This window comes from Eriocheir sinensis, chromosome 52, assembly GCF_024679095.1.
Source record: "Eriocheir sinensis breed Jianghai 21 chromosome 52, ASM2467909v1, whole genome shotgun sequence".
NCBI classification, from domain to species: Eukaryota; Metazoa; Arthropoda; class Malacostraca; order Decapoda; family Varunidae; genus Eriocheir; species Eriocheir sinensis.
In genome coordinates, this window is record NC_066560.1 from 1,402,409 (window position 1) to 1,424,569 (window position 22,161).

The 22,161-nt window shown below is 40.7% G+C and overlaps 1 protein-coding gene across 1 annotated transcript in view; it reads left to right on the plus strand.

Moving 5' to 3' along the window:
• The first annotated feature begins 2,490 nt into the window (after nt 1-2,490).
• LOC126982873 (DNA-directed RNA polymerase I subunit RPA2-like) overlaps nt 2,491-22,161 on the plus strand; it is a 151,978-nt gene continuing 132,307 nt past the window's right edge. The window contains exons 1-5 of the mRNA XM_050835146.1: nt 2,491-2,656; nt 3,431-3,568; nt 13,235-13,429; nt 21,206-21,318; nt 21,507-21,624. Coding sequence (XP_050691103.1) covers nt 2,582-2,656; nt 3,431-3,568; nt 13,235-13,429; nt 21,206-21,318; nt 21,507-21,624 — 639 coding nt within the window. The 5' untranslated portion in view covers nt 2,491-2,581. The remainder of the gene's footprint in view (nt 2,657-3,430; nt 3,569-13,234; nt 13,430-21,205; nt 21,319-21,506; nt 21,625-22,161) is intronic.

Genomic DNA, 22,161 nt, shown 5'->3' on the forward strand with positions numbered 1-22,161 from the left:
TATATATATATATATATATATATATATATATATATATATATATATTTTTTTTTTTCCTCTATTTTTATTTGCACATTTGTACAAGTCTTTATGAAGCCATTGATACCAAATTTATTGGGGTACGATATATCTGTGAGGGTAAAATACGTCCAGGAATGTAGAGTATCGCAGCGGCAAAAAAAGGCCGGTCAGGCCTGAAAAATGCATGATGAGTGGAACATAAACTTATTGGAAACTTACGGTGTGCGAGAGGGTTAATTAATGAACGACAGAAAGAGAGTGGGTGATAGTATAGTGCTGCTGGACACCACTATTTTATATTTAGGGGAACGACTGTGACCATCTTCCAGAGCAGAGAAAGATCAGCCAGAAAGAAAATTGGAAATAAAAGTAAAGAGAGGAATAGAATCCATTGGAGGGTAGTTCAGAATACAAAGATTTGTGCCAGACTCTGTTAAAAGCTTTCAAGATGTCTAAGACAACAGCAAAAGTTTCACTGAAATGGCTAAGAGAGGGTAACCAGGAATGAGTTAGAAAGACAAGATCACCAGTAGAACGCCCCTTGCGGAACCCATACTGGCGATCAGAAATAAGGTCAGAAGTTGATAAATGCTTGAGAATCTTTTGGTTAAAGATTAATTCAAAAGACTTAGAAAGACAGGAAAGTAAAGCTATAGAGTGGTGATCTGAGGGATTGGAACGGTCACCCTTCTTAAGCACAGGCTGTATGTAGGCGGACTTCCATCAGTTAGCAAGTTCAGAAGACAGAAGACAGAGAGGCAACATGGCGGTAGAATTTGAGAGGTAGAAGACTGTCAGTATGAGGAGGGGAGTTGATGAGACGAAGAGCCTTAAGACTCGATCTACTCCGTCCAAAAGAGCAGTGTGTGCCCCCCCCCCCCACAAACACACACACACGAGATGCATACTCCATTTGAGGGCGGACAAATTAGGCCCCTGTATATGGATAGCATCTGGGAGGGGGAAAAGAACTGCTGGTTTTGACGATACTAATTCCAACCTCGAGGAATTAAGTTGATTTAGTGAGAGAGGAGATATGAAGTTTCCAGTTAAGATTTTGAGTTAAGGACAGACCGAGGATGTGTATTGTAGAAGAAGGTGACAGCTGAGTGTTATCGAAGAATAGGGAATAGATGTTGGGAAGACTGCATGGTCGGTATTGTAAAACACTTTCGGTTCTTCCATCAGCTATTTCTAAAGGTCAAAGAGGGGATCAGTCGGGTTCTAACGAGTGTGTCTTTAGGTTCACGGCACAAAAGGGTCAAACTACCACCAAGGCCATAAAACTACTACTGGAAATGCCCAAAACTCCTACGAAAGCCTTGTCAAATATGTGTAGCCTACTTGGGGGACAAAATGTTTACCCATGCGTCGAGTTGAATAAACAATTCTGTTGGCCTTGTTATAATCTTCTCGGCTAAATGATCAGAGAATGTCAGGCTGTTAATTGTCCATTAGCACACCAATATATCCTCCTCAGCATCTGTGGTGTTGATACTATCAAACATGGTGTACTCTCGATCCCCATGCAATTGTCTTACTAATTCTCATGTGTTAAGCATTAATTATTTCAAACCAGTCGCGCAGTTGATCTATCCTCCTGAAGCTTGTTAATTGCAGTCCTCGTTATAATTACCACCAATCCTCCTGAATAGCTTGGTAGCATCTGCATACAGATATACCTCAGTACTATTTTTTATGGCCTATGGGAGATTATTAATAAACAGGACAAACAACTAGGGGACAGAGTGCGGCGGGAGTAGCTTGCGCCCGATTCGGCAGCTAGCTGCAGTTTGCCTGAACTCTCCTGCATACAGGTAAAGTTAATTTTTCATCTATATTTTATCTGCTGATATTTTTTTTTGTGTGTGTGTGTGTAAGAATCAATGGTTTTCATTTTATTTATTTATTCACAAAATCACAGAGTGGATATTTCCTTAGTAAATATTTAAAGGAAATAAGAAGAGATGAGATGAATTTCATTAAGTATCGCATTCAGTGATTTTGGAAAAATCGTTTAGAGAAGGAGAAGGATCGAGCCGTTACGAAGGCAGCCTTTCCCAACTGAAATTGTCATCATCAATTTTGTTTTGGTCTGCTGGAGCACGTGCTGCTGGTGTTGTAGGAAGTAGTTCGTAGCCGCAAAATAGCTCGCAGAGAGAGGTTCACCCTCCCTATTTTTTCTATTTTTTCACTCACCGCTATCGTGTACTTGTCCTATTTCGGTTCCAATACACGGCACAAACATCAAATCTATACTTTTAATCAAGAGATGGTTTTATATCAAAAGAACAGAGCAGATTTTAGAAAGAATTACCCCACGTTGATGATCACTCAGTTCTTGTTGTTTGGTCTATTGGTCTGGTGTGTTGTTTTCTTATGGGTAATATCATCCATCACAAAGATCACAGGTAGACAAATTAGAAGAAAACCAAGCAAATTAATATGTTTTCTTTTTGTGTACTCCTTAGTGCGCATGCGTAGTGGAAAGCAGAGCGGCTGACAGCGACTTATTTCTTCGAGGAGGTATTTCTCCTAACATCGGCGGCAGGACGGCAACATGGGGAGCGTGGAGCTCTCTCTCAGGCATTTAAAGAATCCTGATTTTGGCAGGATTTCGGACTCCCGGAATGAGGTACGAAGACGTGTTGGGATACTGTTTCTTTCATAATCGGGTGGGAAAGTGCATAATAAAGCAGGTAGGAGCACTGAGTAAATATTCTCTAGAGGTCACTCCAAGATTACACGAACGAGACTTACTCCGACATTTTGATGGATTATTATTCATTTGTACAACAAGTGAGGCCTCAGAACACTCAAATAATCCAATAAACTATCAAATGGAATAAAAACAAAAAGTAGGAAGCTTGAATAACAACGCCACCTGTGCCGAAGTCTGTCGGGCGGTCTTGACGGAAAACTGCCATCCTAAAGGGGGGAGGGAAAAGCTCACTACTCTCAACGTCGGTATTTTTCCCACTGATTTAAATCAATTTGAATTACCTGATCCAAACAGTTTAATTCGAAACCATTCTGGGTTCTTATATGTGACAAACCATTCCTTGTTATGTCACTTGGGTGAGATAATTACCTCTTCAAATTTTGGTAAAATCACTTACATGTACTTACTTGTGTTCCTTATTTATCTGGTCCCACTTCCGCCGAAGCACACTGCAGGACCCACATATTTTAATTCATTAAATTTTCAATATTGATCATAACTTATGCAATGTTAATTGTCAATGTTTCCATGTCGTAGCAGTCAGAGAACAGAAAAGTTTTTAGTTCTTTCTTAAATTTGGAGAGAGCCTTTGTTCTTCTGATGTCAAATCAAACTGAATCAAATCAAATCAAACTGAATAATATCAAAGGCCAGTTCAGAGTTGACCTAATTTACCATATTTTGCAGGCAGTGGTTTCTCTTGGAGCTCCACATGTGGACTCTTTCAACTTTTTCCTGGGTAAAGGTCTTCAGGAGACGGTTATGGATGTTCCTCCACTAGAATTTTCTCTCAAAAATGGATCGAGAGTGATGCTCAGACTGACTGTAAGTTCTTGCTTTGATATTTTTGTTTTATATTTCTTTTATTTTCTCTTTCATGTTCATGATATGTAAACTTTATACTCTCTCTCTCTCTCTCTCTCTCTCTCTCTCACAAAGATTGGTAACTCGGTTCTCACTGACGACGACAGACAAAGCCTCCAAGAAGATTTGCATAAAATTTCAACTTGGTCTGACAGATGGGAGATGCCCTTTAATGTAGACAAGTGCCAGGTCCTTCAAGTTGTAACAAGAAATAGGAAGTTTGATTATGAAATATGCGGCGTTAAACTCAAAAGCGTTCAATGCGTCAAGGACCTGGGTGTCAAAATCACGTCACACCTCAAATTCTCACAGCAATGCATCGATGCAGCAAATAGAGCAAACAGAATGCTTGGCTTCGTTAACCCTAGATTACTATCGTTGTCCAGAATTCCTGCACGGGGGGTTAATTAGTGTTGTGGAAGGAAATCTGTTAGACCTACGGTGCTCTACGGCCATGACATCTAAGTTGGTATTCTGCCCTTGGTGTGTGAGGTACGTTTGTGTTTTTCCTGTGCTTTCTTCCTGAACTGTTCCCAATTATCCAAAATTTTGGACAAGGATGGAAAATGTGACATACCAAGAAAATGTGACATTTGTGCGGCTTAGGGCTACCGAGGCTGGAGCATTTCGGGGGACGTGTAAACTCCACGTGTGGCATAACTCATCACTATCAGGCAACACAGTGATGGCAGTGGAGCCTTGATTAGAGAGGCAGGTTTTTTTTATAAGTTTCACACTTTTTTTTTTTTTTCTAATGTTCTGTTGTACTATAGAATTAGGAATGTCTTCTAGTTTAAGTAAAAATTTTGTAATTGAACTTTGTACCATTCCTATATGTGTTTTTATGCCCGCAAAGTTTGTTCAAAATTCTGGAAAATGATATTAACCATGTTATTCCAGCAACGATAGTAATCTAGGGTTAAAAGAAACTTTTTATTCAAAAATAAAGATGTAATACTTCCGCTCTATAATAGTTTAGCCAGACCCCATTTGGAATACAGTAAAGTCACGAATCTCGATCAATCTCATCTCGATATTTCGCATCTCAGTTGCACCATCAAGAACCCACATTTCACACATCTCGATCAAGTTACACGAATCTTGATCGCCGATTTTTTCGATTGCTCTCCCACCTTTTCAAAAAGAAGAAATGGAAGAAGAGAAAGAAGTCTTATACAACATGTGGAAAATAAGAATTAGCAAATTGAAAAGCCGGCACTCTACGGAATCCAGGTCCCGCCTGGCCAGCTGCTACTCGCGGGCCAGAGTTGCCAGTTAGGCATTTTCTGCTGCAGTGTTGTTAGCACGCTGGGTGAGTGAGCCATCCTGGTAGCGCTCCCTTCCACACTGTCATACATTCACACACTCTCTAACTCTCTACCATACTTTTTATTGTACTCTCAATCATGCACTCAGGCACTGGGAGGCAGAGCCATTAACCCCTTCGTGCCGGATGTTCAAAAAGCCCGCCTGGCTGATATACGGCGTGCTCGGCCGCGCGCAGTAGCGCGCGGGAAACCTGAGCCGGCACGTATCTGCTTGTCGCCTCCGTATATTATGCTGCTGAAAGCCCTCATTACATGTATCCCGTATTTGCAAAGCAGCATACATGACGAGTCAACATATACCTGCTATGCATAATATAAATTGCGTCCATGCGAAATAAAAAAAAAAAAAGCGAAATAAAGAAAGGGGAGAAAGGGGCAAGGGGGAAAGAAATAGAGAAAGCAGATGATTGTGTAGAGGAGGAAGAATGTCGAGAAATTATCAGCAAATACAACTCTATTATCATCAGTCAGAGAGCTGCCAGATACTCCTTTGTCATCACAGACAATGTATGTGTGTGTGTGTGTGTGAGTGTGAGAGAGAGAGAGAGAGAGAGAGAGAGAGAGAGAGAGAGAGAGAGAGAGATAGGCAAGGAGTGGTGGTGTTGGCACCTTGGTGTCTGGGAGAGAGAGAGAGAGAGAGAGAGAGGTGGGCGAGACGTGATGGTGTCAGCGCCTCGGTGTCTGAGAGAGAGAGAGAGAGAGAGAGAGAGAGAGAGAGAGAGAGAGAGAGAGAGAGAGCCAATGAGACTTCCTAATTTTGGACACAAGGCGTGAAGAAGGCGGTGCATACTGTAGCTCATTTTTTGTGATTGGTGGGAACAAGGATGGTGGGAGGAGCAATAGGATTTCAAGGACAGCATACGCCGTCTTTACTTAGTAACCAACACAAAGTACGGGACAACTCAATAGAAGAAGAAACAGAATAGAAATATGACGCCTACGTAGGCGTCATCGTATATGCTACTGGGGCTTCATGACGCCTACGTAGGCATCATCGTATTGAAAGGGTTAATCAGTCAGTCTCCCACTGCACCCCCGCTCTAGCCAATCACGCACAAGCCTCCCAGTGCCTGAGTGCATGATTGAGAGTACAATAAAAAATATGGTAGAGAGTTAGAGAGTGTGTGAATGTATGACAATGTGGAAGGGAGCGCTACCAGTATAAGTGTGTGTGTGTGTGTATATTTACCTAGTTGCCTAGTAGTACAGGTAACTCTCGATTTACGCGAGTATTGCGTTCTTGAAGAGGTCGCGTAAATCAAAAACAATGTAAATCAAACAAGAGGTAGGTTTCTGTCGAAAAATAAATACCATATTTTGCGGCGTATAACACGCACCCCAAGCTTTGAAAAAAAAAAAAAGTTCTTAAAATGCTCAGAAATATGTACAGGTTAAAGAACATTGACAATGTACAGTTTTCCGAAATTTATATATTTTAGGTGCAATCTTTACTGCTTGAATTGACAAGTGTCCTTGAGTAAAGCAATGAAAATGGCGGCTGGGCTGGTGTTGTGAGAAATACATCCCCGTACATACTGGTGATGCACAGCTTCTGATATCATAATAAGCATATTATTCCCACCATCACTCGTAGGTTATGACAGACAACTAGGCAAGACACAATTCACGCAGTTCTGGTGACACGCGGCATGCAGCTGTTTGTTGTGTGGGTGTAGTTGTGTGGTTTTCAAACAATGCAAATGGCGGCCGGGCTGGTGTTGCGAGAATCGTTGAGTAGCGTGGCAGCGTGGGTACTGTATTGTTGTTCAAGTGGCGCGCCAGAAGAACTGAGCTTAGCTGTGTGGCCGCGGCGCCGTGTGAGTCCAGTTGCGTGAGACATATGGTGGCCACTCCATAAAATATCACGTATAAGTGGAAAAAACTTGTAAATTAAAAATTTATTTAGATTTTGGACCCTGCGTTATTTCAAAAACGCGTAAAACAAACTCGCATAAATCGAGAGTTACCTGTATTTACCCGGTTGTGAAATACCGCAAGAGAGTTGTACTAGGCTCGTGCTGTCCCGTCTCCATAACGCTTATTATCCAGTTTGGCTTTAAATTCATGAATCGTTTTTGCACACAGTCTCCTTGTCAAGTCCGTTCCATGTTGTTATGCTTCTGTATGGAAAACTGTATTTCTTGATGTCTCTCCTACAGTCGCTCTTCTTCAATTTCTTACCATTGCCTCTTGTCACACTTCTGTCACGTTCCACTAGGTCTTCCCTGTCCAACTTCTCCAATCCCTCTTGTATCCTGTACAATCTCTCTTCTGCTCTCCAATGTTATTAGTCCCAATTTCTCCAGTCTTTCTTCATAAGTATGTTCTCTCAGAGTTTCCGGTAATTTAGTCGCTGCTCTTTGTATTCTTTCCAACTTTCTAATTTCTTTCTTCAATCTAGGTGACCACACTATTGCTGCATATTCCAGTCTTGGACGTATCATCGATGTTATTAGTTTCTTCACCATTTCTTCATCTAAATATGTAAATGCTGCTTTTATGTTTCAAAGAAGATTGTATGTTTCCCCAGTTATCCAGTCTATATGTTTTCCAAAGGATAACTTGTCTGTTATGATCACTCCCGGATCTTTTTCTTCAGTTTTTTCATGATTCTTTCATTACTCAGAGAGTAGTTCCCCGATATTCATCTACTGCTCTTACCAAACTCCATCACGCTACACTTCTCTGTATTGAATATCATTTCCCATTTGCGTGACCATTTGCTTATTCTATAGAGATCTTGGCTCAGGGCAACACAGTCTTCATCATTAGCCACCCTCCTCATTATTTTAGCATCATTAGCAAACATATTCATATAGCTTGGCACCCCTTCTGTCATGTCATTAATATAAATTACAAACATAATCGGAGCCAGCACCGATGTGTGTGTGTGTGTGTGTACAACTAGGTAAACACACACACACACACACACACACACACACATGCACAGAAGGTGAAATGGCAAGGGTGTGGGGAGGGAGGGGTGGAAGTGAGAGTCAGGTCATGTCCTGATTGAAGCCCTGACATGACTCTCCCCACTCCCCACACCCTTCCTGTTTTCATCCTCTTTATCTCTCCCTGTTTCCTCCACTACTCTTCCTTGTTCTCCCTTCTTACATCCTCTCGGTATTTTTTTCATGACTCACTCTGTCCCTCTCCTCCCTTTCCCATTCTGTATTTACCTAATTGTGATATAAAGGAAGTGAGCTACACTCATATTGTCCTTTCTCTGAGTATTCTTCCGCCCCGCCAAACTAATTCCTGCGTGAAGTTCGTATTTACGAAGCAAATGGCGAAAGTCGAAACAAGAATTATAGTATCATTTATTGGGACCATGTTGTAACAACAAAACGTTGTTGGAAGTGTTTATAAGAGTGTGGGAAAGGTCAATAAGAGTGTGGGAAAGATTTGTAAGAGTGTGGGGAGGGTTTATAAAGCCTTAAAATATATATAAATAGTAAAAAAATATTAGGTCGCTACTTCGCGGATTTTCGACTATCGCGGGGGGTTCTGGAACCTAACCCCCGCGATAGACGAGGGATTACTGTATCTAAACATGTATATATATATATATATATATATATATATATATATATATATATATATATATATATTGTAGAACCTTGTTTATCCAGCATTCAAAACAATGGCACCCTCAAAACAATGGCAAGTATCTGGGGCCCCAATTTACAATTTTTTTTTTTTTTTTTTTTTTTTTTCCGTTCTGCCTGTAGCACCTGTAGGCTTACTTGAGGGGCCTTATGTACAGTCGCGATATGAAGTGATGTTGCCGCTCTCAAAATGTTTCGTATGAGAGCATTTGAAGGTAACGGAAGTGATGTGTACTTAGTGTTTATGTTATAATGTTCCCTTTTAATGATAATCTATAATACGTTGTGATGTAAAACACGGTAAAATAACATAGTATTACTTGAATTACAATTATACATTCATTTGCTTTAAAAAATGCAACTGCGAATGTCATGTGTTGTCTTCAGTACTGAAGACGACCTTGAAATGATTTAGTTCACGTCGTGTGCTTATCTTTGGAAAACAGTTGTTATACGTTGTTCAGATTTAGCTATATATATATATATATATATATATATATATATATATATATATATATATATATATATATATATATATATATATATATATATATATATATATATATATATATATATATATATATATATATATATATATACAGTAAAAACCGATTATCCGAAATGGAAGGGGAAGCCTCTTCGGATAAGCCAATTTTCGGATAATCGGATTTATAGCGCCTTTTGTGAGGTCAAGCACAGGTAGAACGCGATGCAACTGCCCAGTGTGAAGTGTGACGCGACTGCCGCCGACTGAGCGATGTAAACAATGAAACCAAACAAACATTACGCCACGCTAAACAAAGTAGCGCTTAAAACATGTGATGTAAATGTTTTATTGTATGTTTGTCTGTGTGTCTCCTTGTCTGGACCAGTGTATGTTGATACTTGTGGTGCCGCCAGATCTGAATTGTGAATGTTGCAGAATGCGATTGTGCGAGAATGGTTGTGCAAGCTTGCAAGTGTGACCTTGATGCATCGCGCAGGTGGAGACACAGTATGATGACTCATATTATCGCCAAGAATTATGTTGGAAGGGGAATGTGGCATGGAGTGGAGAGGGGAGTCGTGTTGGTGTCGTTGTCTTGAGAGTACGGTGTGAGAGTAGTCGTGCAGTAGTTTGCTCGTTTGCCGCACCTACGTCCTTGCTGGGGCGAAGGTGCAGACGTGGTGTTGTTGAGAGTTTGTTTAATTTTTTTGTCTAATACATTGATCTATTCGTTACAAGCTATTTCGTAATGTATTAGACAGCATATTCATTTTAACTGTTCTTATCAATTTTAAATGTGTTAATATAGTACATATGTAGTTACTTTTATTTATTTTTGATGTTTTATAACGTTTTAGTATAGAAAAAAAATTTTTTAATTGTATTATCCAGATCAATTTCGGATAATCCGGTTTTTCGGATAATCCGCTTTCGGATAATCGGGGTTTTACTGTATATATATATATATATATATATATATATATATATATATATATATATATATATATATATATATATATATATATATATATATATATAATCTGGGTCATTCCATGAACTGTCTTCTGTAGTTATTAATACACACGCACAGTATGACACGAAGCGAATGGACAGTTGCTGGCATTACTTTGCGTTTTATTGATTAAGAAACGATCAAACAATAAGGTTTCACATTAAACACCTTTTATTCACTATTGTGGCTTCTTATCATAAGCATGGGCACTGAAATATATAGTAACATTGCTCAGTAACGATGATGAATGAAGAATGCCTGCATAGGTAGGGTTGCCATAATTATTTGAACTTTCAAAATTCCAGACGCCTCTACGAACACTCTACCATAGCCTAATGTTTGGCAGCGCTGCGATTAGCCTACCCGCCCGCACCACCACCTCCATTTCAAAGCCATATTTTCTTATTTCCCCACCTTCCTCGATTATTCTTTGGCACTTATAAGCTGTGGACACGTTCCACTGATCACCTCCAAGCATTAGAAGTCTACATGAAGCTTTTGTCATCGTTATGTTGACCAAGAAAGTCAATGATGTTTGTGATCGGCGGCAAAGAGTGAGGAGCTTGGAGTTACAAAACACGACTATTCTGAAGCTATTTATTCTTATTTTTCCATCTCCCACTATCCCTCGGTAGTTATAGGCTGTGGGCGTCTTCCTTTGATCACTATCATTCATTAAAAGTCCATGGACAGCTTTTGTTATCGTTATGTTGACCACGAAAGGCAAAGAGTGAGTCGATCAGGGCTGAATAAGAGGTATGGTGCGCAGGCGATGACGTCATCATCATATGAGAGTATAAATTAAATCAATTATGCCATCCTAGTTTATGATATCGACTAATTATGCATGTCCTATATATTGTGCATATGTTAGATTTATTGTTGTCGACAATGATCATGAAAAGATAATTTTACTTTCTGTTTGAGTAATATGTCGATATTTTAACTTCATTTGACTTGTTCCTTGCTGAACGAAAACACTTTGTGTCAAAATATTTCGACAACTCTTCGTAAGACATCACTGAATATTTATTTTCTATTTTTTTTCTAGTTTCTGAAATATATTTAGTTAAGTTATGATGAAGATACAGGAAAATAATGGTACTCTTGAAAATATATAACGATACTTGCGTGATCGAAAATAAACATACACGGCGACATCACTTCATATCGCGACTGTACAGCCTTAGCCTGTTATTGGTGCTGGATAATTTTTAGTGACTGTCATGATGTATGATTTGCTTGGCCCATGCAAACCCCTGGTACTCCACCGAAGTCGCTGAAGTTAGGGTTGACTGAAGATCTGGACAGCATGTGGGTGATCTTCCGCCACTAGGCAATGACTTGAAAAATCAGCGTGTTTCGGTGGTGGCTGGAACCTAGTCTGTGTTAGGTCCTCGGGCTCACCACGCCCGCTTGGTAACTACTTGGCCACCTCCTCCCCAGAGTTCCACTTAATCTAAAGTTTCACAAAGTTGAAAATTTCAATAACTAAATTTGTAGTAATAATACTTTATAAATGTTAAATGATGATCTAGTCAAAGAATATGGGCATTGTAAGGTAGCGTTTATAATTATGAAGGTTACATTTATCATCGGCGCAAGGTGATAATCTTTTCTTTTTTGTAAACCAGCACATGTTCCTCACTGCGACATACACCAGTGTGTTGTGCCGCCGTGTCCAGACCTGCCTTTCACCGTTATTACTGGATCATTGGGCCTGTTATTCTTTAGGATAGAATGAATTTACTTTATTAGCAATTCTATAGGAGTTCTTTTCTATTGTGGAGGTGGTGGCTGTGTGGTTAGTGTGCCAGTCCCACGTTCGCTGTGTCCTTGATGATATGGGTTCGAATTCGCTGCTACCAGCCAAGATTAGATGGCGCCACTATAAACATTTGCCTGCGCCATGACGGGCTTAGGTTGACCACCATGCCCAACCAGGAAGCCTACCGGCGCCATAGGCCTGGATGTAAAAAAAAAAAGGAGTTTTGGCAATTCTATAGGTAAGTCTCAAAACAATGGCACAACAGTTTATCCAGCACGAGCTTTCCCCTATTTGTGCCAGATAAATGAGGTTCTATGTACTGTAGCTTGCAGATATATCCGTGAATATCAATTAGGAAGGCGAGTGAGGTGGTGGCAGGGTGTGTGGTGAGCCATAAATTCTTTGACTGGCCACAAAAGTGCTCAAGAGAACCTGCAGCTACCCAAATCTTTGACTTAACCCGGTAGCAGCGACGGGCCAAATTTGTGGCTTTACCGTGTACCAGCGACGGGCCAAATTTGTGCCATGATATAAACCCCAAAAAATAGATGATACATAATCTGATCACAAATGCTTTGATTTACATTATGAAATGGTTTGTGTGAGTGGTGATTTTTTTCTCATTTTTCTCACTTTGGGGGACCATTAACCCTTTCCTTGTGCGCAGTGCGGATGCAACTATCCCCTCAGGCGCAGTCGGGGAGCCCAATGGGGGGTCTCTTTTAACCTCTGTATCTCAAAAACTATTCATCACAGCTGAAAACCAAAAACACCATTGGAAAGAGGAGGTCCAGATCTATAGGAGTTGGTTATGTATGCCTCTCTTGCGAACGTACATGCACGTTCAGGGAGTGTTGAATATTGACACTTACGTCGGTGCATGCGGGATGATCAGCCGTATTGAGGGAACTGCGGACATCTCTCCTTCAGATTCTGGCAAGGGAGTATTGCCAACTGCAATATTTACAACTATTTGGTCAAAGAATCAGTCAGGTGATAGGTGAAGCTATACAAAAATGCCGCTGTATTGGGCAAGAACATCCACCAGTTACTCATCCGTACATTTGCCGCGCTGGGCTGATATGATTTTCCAACAAATTTAGTGAAGAACCCACTCAATTGGCAATCCTGTGTTGTGAGAATTAGTGTTGGAACACTCATACGTGGGAGATTTAAGTGCGGGTGGAGGTCGCAGCGAGCGTTTAGCGCCACCAGCAAATACGCCTAACGCCTGCTGCAAGCGTTTAGCAATGAAAGGGTTAAGAAACATGATCCCCACAGCTACCGGGTTAAAATATCCACGGGCTGCCCCTCTGATGTTCAAGTCTGTGGATGGTGAGGTTTGACTGTGTATGTTATATTTTTTGGGGTGAAATTGAGTTAGCATTCTTATACATCACTTTTATTTTTTTCTCCTGCAGAGTGCTACTATAGGCAAGCCAAGGCTTCCACCAGGTGCAGGGCAGATCAAAGACTACAATTTGTATCCAAAGGAATGTGTTGAGCGGAAGAGTTCATACACAGCACCAGTCAGTGTGGACCTAGAGTGGTGTGTTGATTCTGCTGGACCTTTCACCCATAGGCAGTCATTTGGCGAGATTCCTATTCTGGTCATGGTGAGAATTTGTGCATTGGATCAGTTTTTAATACCACTAACTAATCTTTCATTGCTCTTTCCTTTCCCAGTGCTCAAAATTTTGGTTATGTAGCATCAATGCCAATTTATTTATGACTACTAACCCTACCTTAGTCTAGCTGAGGCAAGTGAAATATTGTTATTGTAATAACTATTATTGTAATTATTACTATTATTATCATTATTGTTATTATTATTTTACATAAATTACACTGGCCAACAACAAATTTATCATTAATTTTTTTTTAGCTGGTTTAGGACAATTTTGATGTGCTGAATCCAAAAATCATCATCATCATCATTTCATCGACGCCTGCTCCTAGGAGCTCCCACCAGGGGATGGCCACGGCAGAAGAGCTTCCAACTTTCTCTATCCAGACACTCCCTCCTTGCCTGCTCAAAGTTTCTCAAAGATCTTTCCCCCCTCTCCCTAACGTACTCTTGCACCCTATCCCTCCATTTCACTGGATGTCGTCCTCTAGCATTCCCTCTCTCTGTACCACAATGCTTACACATAACTGATCCAAGGTACTTAAACTCATTGACCTCCTCCATTTCTTCACCATTCAAAATTATTTTGCATTCTTTTTCACATTCAATTCCCACTCTATATGGGCATACAAAATCTACAACCTCACTTCTACTTCGCTCACAAACCATCACTTTACTTTTGTTGACATTTACTTTCAGCTTTCTCCTGTTACAGACACCATCAAAAACACTGACCAAATTTTGTAGGTCACTTTCATTTTCTGCAATGAGCACCGTGTCATCAGCAAACAGTATTGAATTCAGTACCCACTTCCTTCCCTCATCGAACAGTCTTACTCCAACTTCTCCAACTTTGCCCTTCATTTCTCTAATGACACCATCCATATAAATATTGAACAACCATGGTGACATGACGCACCCTTGTCTTAAGCCCACTTTTATCTCAAAATGTTCACTTGTTTCTCCAGTAATTTTGACACATGCAGATGCATCCTCATAGAAAGACTTCATTGCACTAAGCAGTTTTCCTCCCACACCATAGATCTTTAAAACATCCCACAATGCAATCCATTCGACTCTGTCATAAGCTTTTTCCAAATCCATGAAGGCAGCGTATAGTTTCTTTCCTTTTGCTATTATTTTTTCTACTACCATCCTGAAGGCAAATATCTGATCCACACATCCCCTTCCCTTCCTGAACCCTCCTTGTTCTTCACTGATTTTCTCTTCTGTAAGTCTTTGCACCCTCTCTGTTATGACTTTTCCAAATACCTTTCCGGGTATACTCAGGAGACTTATACCTCTATAGCTCCCACATTCCCCTCTCCTGCCCTTCCCCTTGTAAACTGGGACAATGATGGCTTTCGTCCAGTCTGCTGGCACCCCCCCCTCCCATGCTACTTCCCATATCTTGACCATCTGTTTAACGACTACATCTCCTCCACACTTCAACATTTCTGCTGTGATTCCATCAATTCCTGCTGCCTCTCCATTTTTTAATCTTTTTATTGCCTGATTTACTTCTTCATATGTTGTACTTCTTTCTTTCTATACTCCTCCTCTACCTCTACTCAAAAGTGCTGCTGTTACAGCTGCTGGACGTCCATCCTCAAAATTCATTAAGTTTTTGAAATATTCTCTCCATCTCTTTCACAGCTTCCCCGTCTTTCAACATCTTTCCATTCTCATCCATAACTTCATTTATTTTACTTGGGGAGATATTTTCTGCATTTCTTTCGTTTTTTACTTCTTTCCAATATGATTTCCTGTTCCCTTTATATTTTTCACTTGTCTTTTTCCATCAACTCTCTTCTTACTTTCTTTTATTGCTTGTTTTAATTTAATTTTGCATTCTGTATATTTCTTTTGCCCTTCCCTTTTTACTTGCTCAGCCACATTTCTTTCTTGAGTTTTCTTAAAAGTTCCCGTTTCTCTTTTACTATCCTCCTTATTTCCTTTTCTTTTTCCATCTCACCACTTTCATCCCTAACACTTTTTTTGTTGTAGTTAACATTATTTCTTTAAATATTTCAAAAACTTTTTCAATATTTGTATTATCTTTTACACTTTCCCATTTTTTACTTTACCCCTTCACTACGACTGGGCAAAAACAGCACCCCGCCCCGTATCCGGGCTGGCCGCACGCGTCAAATTTCAAACGTCGCTTCTGATTATAACAAGTTTTCAGCCATAATTTCAACATAATCATCATGTGTAATATATAAAAACATGCAAAATTAAAGGGTGCACAGAGAAACATAAATTATTTGATAATTTTGAGATGTAAACATAAATATACAGAGAACTTTGCGAGAGATTAGCATCTCTCTCTCTCTCTCTCTCTCTCTCTCTCTCTCTCTCTCTCTCTCTCTCACACACACACACACACACACACACACACACACACACACACCCTAGGGCCTAGAGGGAGGAGGTATAAGGAAAGAAGGAAGGAAGGAAGGAAGAATGAAAGAGAACAGAGAGCGCGGGTTGGATGTAAGGGAGGGTCAGGGAGGGGAGGCCGCGTCCTTGAGCCGAGGGGGTGGTGAGATAAGCACTCACTACCCAGCCACTTGGCAGCTCAAAGGAAGAGGAACTCAACAACTCCACACATACACATATATCATTTCTTTCTCATTATTTTTGTTATTTTCTGTTAGAATTGATTGTTACTGTCAAGTACAAATGCGCGTAAGACACATATAATAACACTGAAAGTCAAATAAGACACCGTATCATATATGGAGTCTCTAGGTAGAATCAGAACAGAATACGGGATCACTCAGCACCAACTAAAACTAAATGTAATAAAGATGCCAACATAGGCGTTGCCGTCAGGATGCCGATGTCGGCGTCGCCGTATACTGCACTGGGCGCTTCAGGACGCCGACGTCGGCATCGCCGTATATAAAGGGTTAAGTCCTCTGCCATTTCACGGTTATATTCATCTTTTATTTCTTTTTCCTGTAACTTTTCTATCTTCAGTATTTCCTTTTTTACTTCACCTTTCTTTTCAAACACCCACTTTTCTTTCATCTTTGACTTTGCCAGCACTGCAAGATGGTCAGATCCATTGAACATTCCTCTTACTACCTTCGGGTCACAAATTCCTTTTCTAAGCCTTTCATCTACTGCCACATAATCAATCAATCCTTTTTGCTCATAGTCTTCTCCCCTCCTCCATGTGTGTCGGTGGATATTCTTGTGCTGAAAGAAGGTGTTCGCTAGGAACATTCCCCTCTCAGCACAGACATCCACCAGGCACTCTCCATTTTCATTGTTCCCAGGTATCCCCCATTTTCAAAACGCTCGCAGCGGCCACTAGGGCCATCGTAGCGCTAAGATTATCATAACCCTCTCGTAACTCGCCTAAGGTGTATGTTCGAAAGATCTTGGAGCTGTCTTTACGATTTTCGGACTGCCATATTTGCTCGTAGGGCTGAGGGTTGCGAGGAGCACCCTTACACTGATCGCAGGGTTGTATAGTGGACGTTTCCATCGATAACCTGTATGATGTCTTGTTTGTTTATTTACCTCTCCTGCTATCCTCTGCGCTGTCTCGTCAGAGAAGATGGAGTTACGACTAGTACTGCAACACGATGTGGCAGCAAACAGGACTTTGTGACATGAGAGGAAGTACAGAGACCGAGCGGATCCATTTTTCTTCAGTGATGAACACTTGTTGAAGTATTATAGATTCCCAAGACAGGAGCTACTTCATTGGTTTCATAACATAGGGAAATGAAAAATCCATTTCACAAATTCAGTAGGGATTTCATGAAATGATTGACTTCACAGTCTTCCTGTAATATGGTTAACTGCAAATCAGCTATAAAGTAATTACGTTGCTGAAAATTCATTATATCAGAGAAATAAATACCTATGCAGTTATGATGCACTCATGTACTACCCTGAAAATTCTAATAAGGAATTCTACCTAAGAACATTGTGTGACACAGCGGCTCACCCAGTGTTCAGTGTTAATTATAGATATTAAGTGGAGGTATGACCTGTTTTACACATTACCTGTATCATTGTCAGCATTTCTTCATCTGAAAAGTTGGCTCGACGAAGGCGTTTGGCGGGCTGCTCCTCACTTGCCATGTCCACTTTTCTTTTCACCACTTACTGTTCTCAGCTGGGCAGTTCTTGCATTACTTATAACACTGACGCCTCGGACATGAAAATGCATCTTTCCTTCCTGCTGGAAGTATGCCTTTGTACAGCCTGTGCCTAAGAAGGGTGACCGCTCCAATCTCTCAAACTACCGCCCAATAGCTTTACTTTCATGTCTATCTAAAGCTTTTGAATCAGTCCTTAACCGGAAGATTCAAAAGCACCTTTCCACTTCTAATCTTCTATCTGATCGCCAGTATGGATTCCATAAGGGGCGTTCTACTGGCGATCTTCTTGCTCTCTTAACTGACTCTTGGTCATCCTCTCTTAGCCGTTTCGTTTAAACTTTCTCTGTTGCGCTAGACATATCGAAAGCCTTCGATAGAGTCTGGCACCAGTCTTTACTTTCTAAACTGCCCTCTTTCGGATTCTATCCCTCTCTCTGTTCCTTTACCTCCAGTTTCCTTTCCGGCCGTTCTATCTCTGCGGTGGTAGACGGTCACTGTTCTTCCCCTAAACCTATCAACAGTGGCGTTCCACAGGTCTCTGTCCTATCACCCACTCTCTTCCTGTTATTCAGCAATGATCTTCTTTCCATAACAAAATGTCCTGGCCACTCGTATGCCGACGACTCCACTCTGCATTATTCAGCTTCTTTCAATAGAAGACCATCACAACAGGAAGTACACGACTCCAGACTGGAGGCTGCAGAACGCTTAACCTCAGACCTTGCTATCATTTCCGATTGGGGCTGAAGGAACCTTGTGTCCTTCAATGCCTCAAAAACTCAATTTCTCCACCTATCAACTCGACACAATCTTCCAAACACCCATCTCCTATTCTTCGACAACACTCAGCTGTCACCATCTTCAACACTAAACATCCTCGGTCTATCCTTAACTCAAAATCTCAACTGGAAACTTCATATCTCCTCTCACACTAGATCAGCTTCCTCGAGGTTGGGCATTCTGTATCGTCTCTGCCAGTTCTTCTCCCCCGCGCAGTTGCTATCCATATACAGGGGCCTTGTCCGCCCTCGTATGGAGTATGCATCTCACGTGTGGGGGGGCTCCACTCACACAGCTCTTCTGGACAGAGTGGAGTCTAAGGCTCTTTGTCTCATCAGCTCTCCTCCTCCTACTGATAGTCTTCTACCTCTGAAATTCCGCCGCGTTGTTGCCTCTCTTTCTATCTTCTATCGATATTTCCATGCTGACTGCTCTTCTGAACTTGCTCACTGCATGCCTCCCCCCTCCCGCGGCCCCACTGCACACGACTTTCTACTCATGCTCATCCCTATACTGTCCAAACCCCTTATGCAAGAGCTAACCAGCATCTTCACTCTTTCATCCATCACGCTGGTAAACTCTGGAACAATCTTCCTTCATCTGTATTTCCTCCTGCCTACGACTTGAACTCTTTCAAGAGGAGGGTATCAGGACACCTCTCCTCCCGAAATTGACTTTTCTTTCGGTCACCTCTTTTGATTCTTTTTTGGGAGCAGCGAGTAGTGGGCTTTTTTTTTATTATTATTGTTTTCTTTTTTTGTGCCCTTGAGCTGCCTCCTTTGTTGTAAAAAATAAAAAAATAAATTAAACCATACTTGATGTATGTCGGGTCATACTTTCGCTTTGGCATGTTACCAAATACTGTGGAAAAGTGTGGTTGTATCAGTTAAAACAGTCAAACAGGCAAACAAGCACATTCAATAAAAAATATTAAAGAAATACAAAAACTCTGATAGATTTGAATAATTACACAACTGTCAATCAATAAAGCACAATATCACGTTTGAAAAGCAAGAAAAACAAAATTAAATTCAAACCACGTAAAAGAACTACAATAAACAAATCCAAAACAAAGTAAGACTCACTAAGTGATAAGACACACTTTCTCAGTACGGAGGCAGATGGATAACTGGCTGTGGCAGTTGGTCGCTATGGCCGTTGGCAACTTTTAAAGTTTAAGTTGCCGACAACTGAATATCGCACATAACCCCGAAAGTGTTCACGAACCACCTGTAAGGCCCTCGTGTACCACTAGTGGTATGCATACCACAGTTTGGGAACCACTGCTCTAGATCTACTCTCCTTACATGGATTTACACCTTCCTAAAAATACTGTTCAGCAGTTCTACACATTACTGGTTAGTAATACAACACAACATGTCTTTAATTTCTGATTATGTCTATATTTTTCGCTCAGGGAACCCCCCCAATAATCCAAATGACCTTCAGTCAAAAAAATTCTTTATCCTTCAGTAAAACTGAACTTTCCTGTGAACTTTCATTCCTTAGTGAATAATCCTTTTTTTTTTTTTTTTTTTTTTTTTTTCAAAATCTTTGGACACTCAACATCTCATCTCCTAAATCTGTTTCATCACCAGCTCTATCCTCCCTCTCAGATACCAACAATATACAAGCACTTGGCCATCATTGTTTGAAGTATGTTGGTGTGGATATAAACAGAGTTAAAAATTAACTGCTCAAACAGAATTCAAAATTAATTGCTCAATCAGCTTCTCTATTTTAACTGACTCTTTAGACTCATCATCATCAGTCATTACTAGTCCACTGCAGGACAGAACCATTCCTGAAGCACGTCACCCAGCTTTGGCAGCAAAGGTTCTACTTCAGTATCAACTTGGTTCTCTGTCTTCCCTGACTTCCAAAGTTCCCAAGTTGCTACTCTGTTACTTTGATTGTCCATCTCTCATTTCTATGAACAGGAAACTGCCCAAGTCTATTTGCTCATAATATTAATGGTTCATCTCCACCTTGTCTGTTTGCATGCAGGAAAAAAATAAGAATCACTGATGCACTTCTTACTACAGTCATAAATGGCACTGATAAATGATCTAAAGCCAGACCAATGCAGCTAGACTTGTCAGCAACATTTCATTGTGTCAGCCATGATAGCTTCCTGTTTAAACTCTGCAGCATATGAACGGGCAGTCTGGTTTGCTCTATCATGAGCCAGTTTTTGAGGTGTTGTAGTAATTGTGTCTGTATGAATGGTAGTTACAGTTGGATGATTGATGTCCATTTTGGTGTGCCTCAAGGAAGTGTGCCTCAAGGTCCTGTGATCTTCATTACATATTCAGTGGACTTATTCAAAGGGATGAGGAATAATTTGTTTTGCTATGCAGATGATGATACCCTCCTGTCCATTATTCCTTTCCCTGGTCTGCATCAAGCCCTCTCTGAATCCTAGAAGATCTGCTTTGAATCCCTGGCAGGTGCCAAAAGTGGCATAGGAAATTAAATCCAGTGATGACTGAAAACATGATTATCAGTGAGTCACCTTCTATTACCAGTTCATGACATGCTATTTCTTGATATTCTCTCTCTCTCTCTCTCTCTCTCTCTCTCTCTCTCTCTCTCTCTCTCTCTCTCTCTCTCTCTCTCTCTCTCTCTCTCTCTCTCTCTCTCTCTCTCTCTCTCTCTCTCTCTCTCTCTCTCTCTCTCTCTCTCTCTCTCTCTCTCTCCCCCCCCCCCCTAACAGGTTGATTCTGAGGGCTCTGGTATCAATTTTTATTTTATTTTATTTTAATTATTTGCATTTGGCAAGCTCTCTCTAGCAGAAGTAAGTTGCCAAATGCAAGACTTTACAGTATTTATTTATATAACATAATTTTTTAATGTTCAAGTCCAAGAACTGCCACCTGTATGGACTAAGTCCCAAGGAGCTGGTGGAGCACGGAGAGCTGGTCAATGAAACAGGCGGCTACTTCATCATTAATGGTGCCTGCAGGGTGCTCAGGTTGGTTTGCTTGTCTGTTTATTGTTTTTACTTTGTAGTATTAATTAGAAAGAGAAGCATAGCTCAGAACTGTTGATTATTTAAGATGAAAGTGTTTTCAACAGAGGTTTTGGGTTGTGTTTGTCTGACTTGATAATTGTACTAATTTGAAATTTCACTTTTCACCCAGCCTTTCAATGTTTTTTCAGACTGTTAATGTGCAATAGACGCAACTTCCCTGTAGCCCTAACAAGAGAATCATGGAAACGGAGAGACACAGGATTCACTGACAAAGGGGTGATGATACGCTGTGTGCAAGATGATCAGGTATTTCTTCAACTTAAGACTAACTTAACTTTTCAGCTTATATATATATATTTTTTTTTCAGCATCATTCATCAGTTCATCCACACAACTTAGCAAAAAAAAAAATAAAAAAAAATAAATAAATAAATAAATAAATACATCTAAGGGGGCCTATCCAAAACTAGGTAAGTAGGATTTGCCTACCACTGTATTGCAGAGGAGGGGGAAGGGGAGGAGGGGTGGAGTCAAAGTCTCTTGTTTGAAATTTCCTGTAATCTGAGTCAGAATTTTTATATCTGACTCCACACCCTGGAGTGAGGAATGAAGCGGCAGCACAGCTGTAGTGAAACCAAATTGTTGAGTCCATTTGGGCAGAGGCTCCCGCGGGTCCATTCCTCCCCTCTGCTCTGCCACACAGTCCCAACACCTATTTTTTCTTATCATATGTTACCTTTACCTTACATATGAGAGGAAGAGATAGGTGTTGGTACTGTGGCAAGCTGAAAGAAAATGGACCATGGCTCCAAACGGACTTAACGATTTGGTTTCACTACAGCT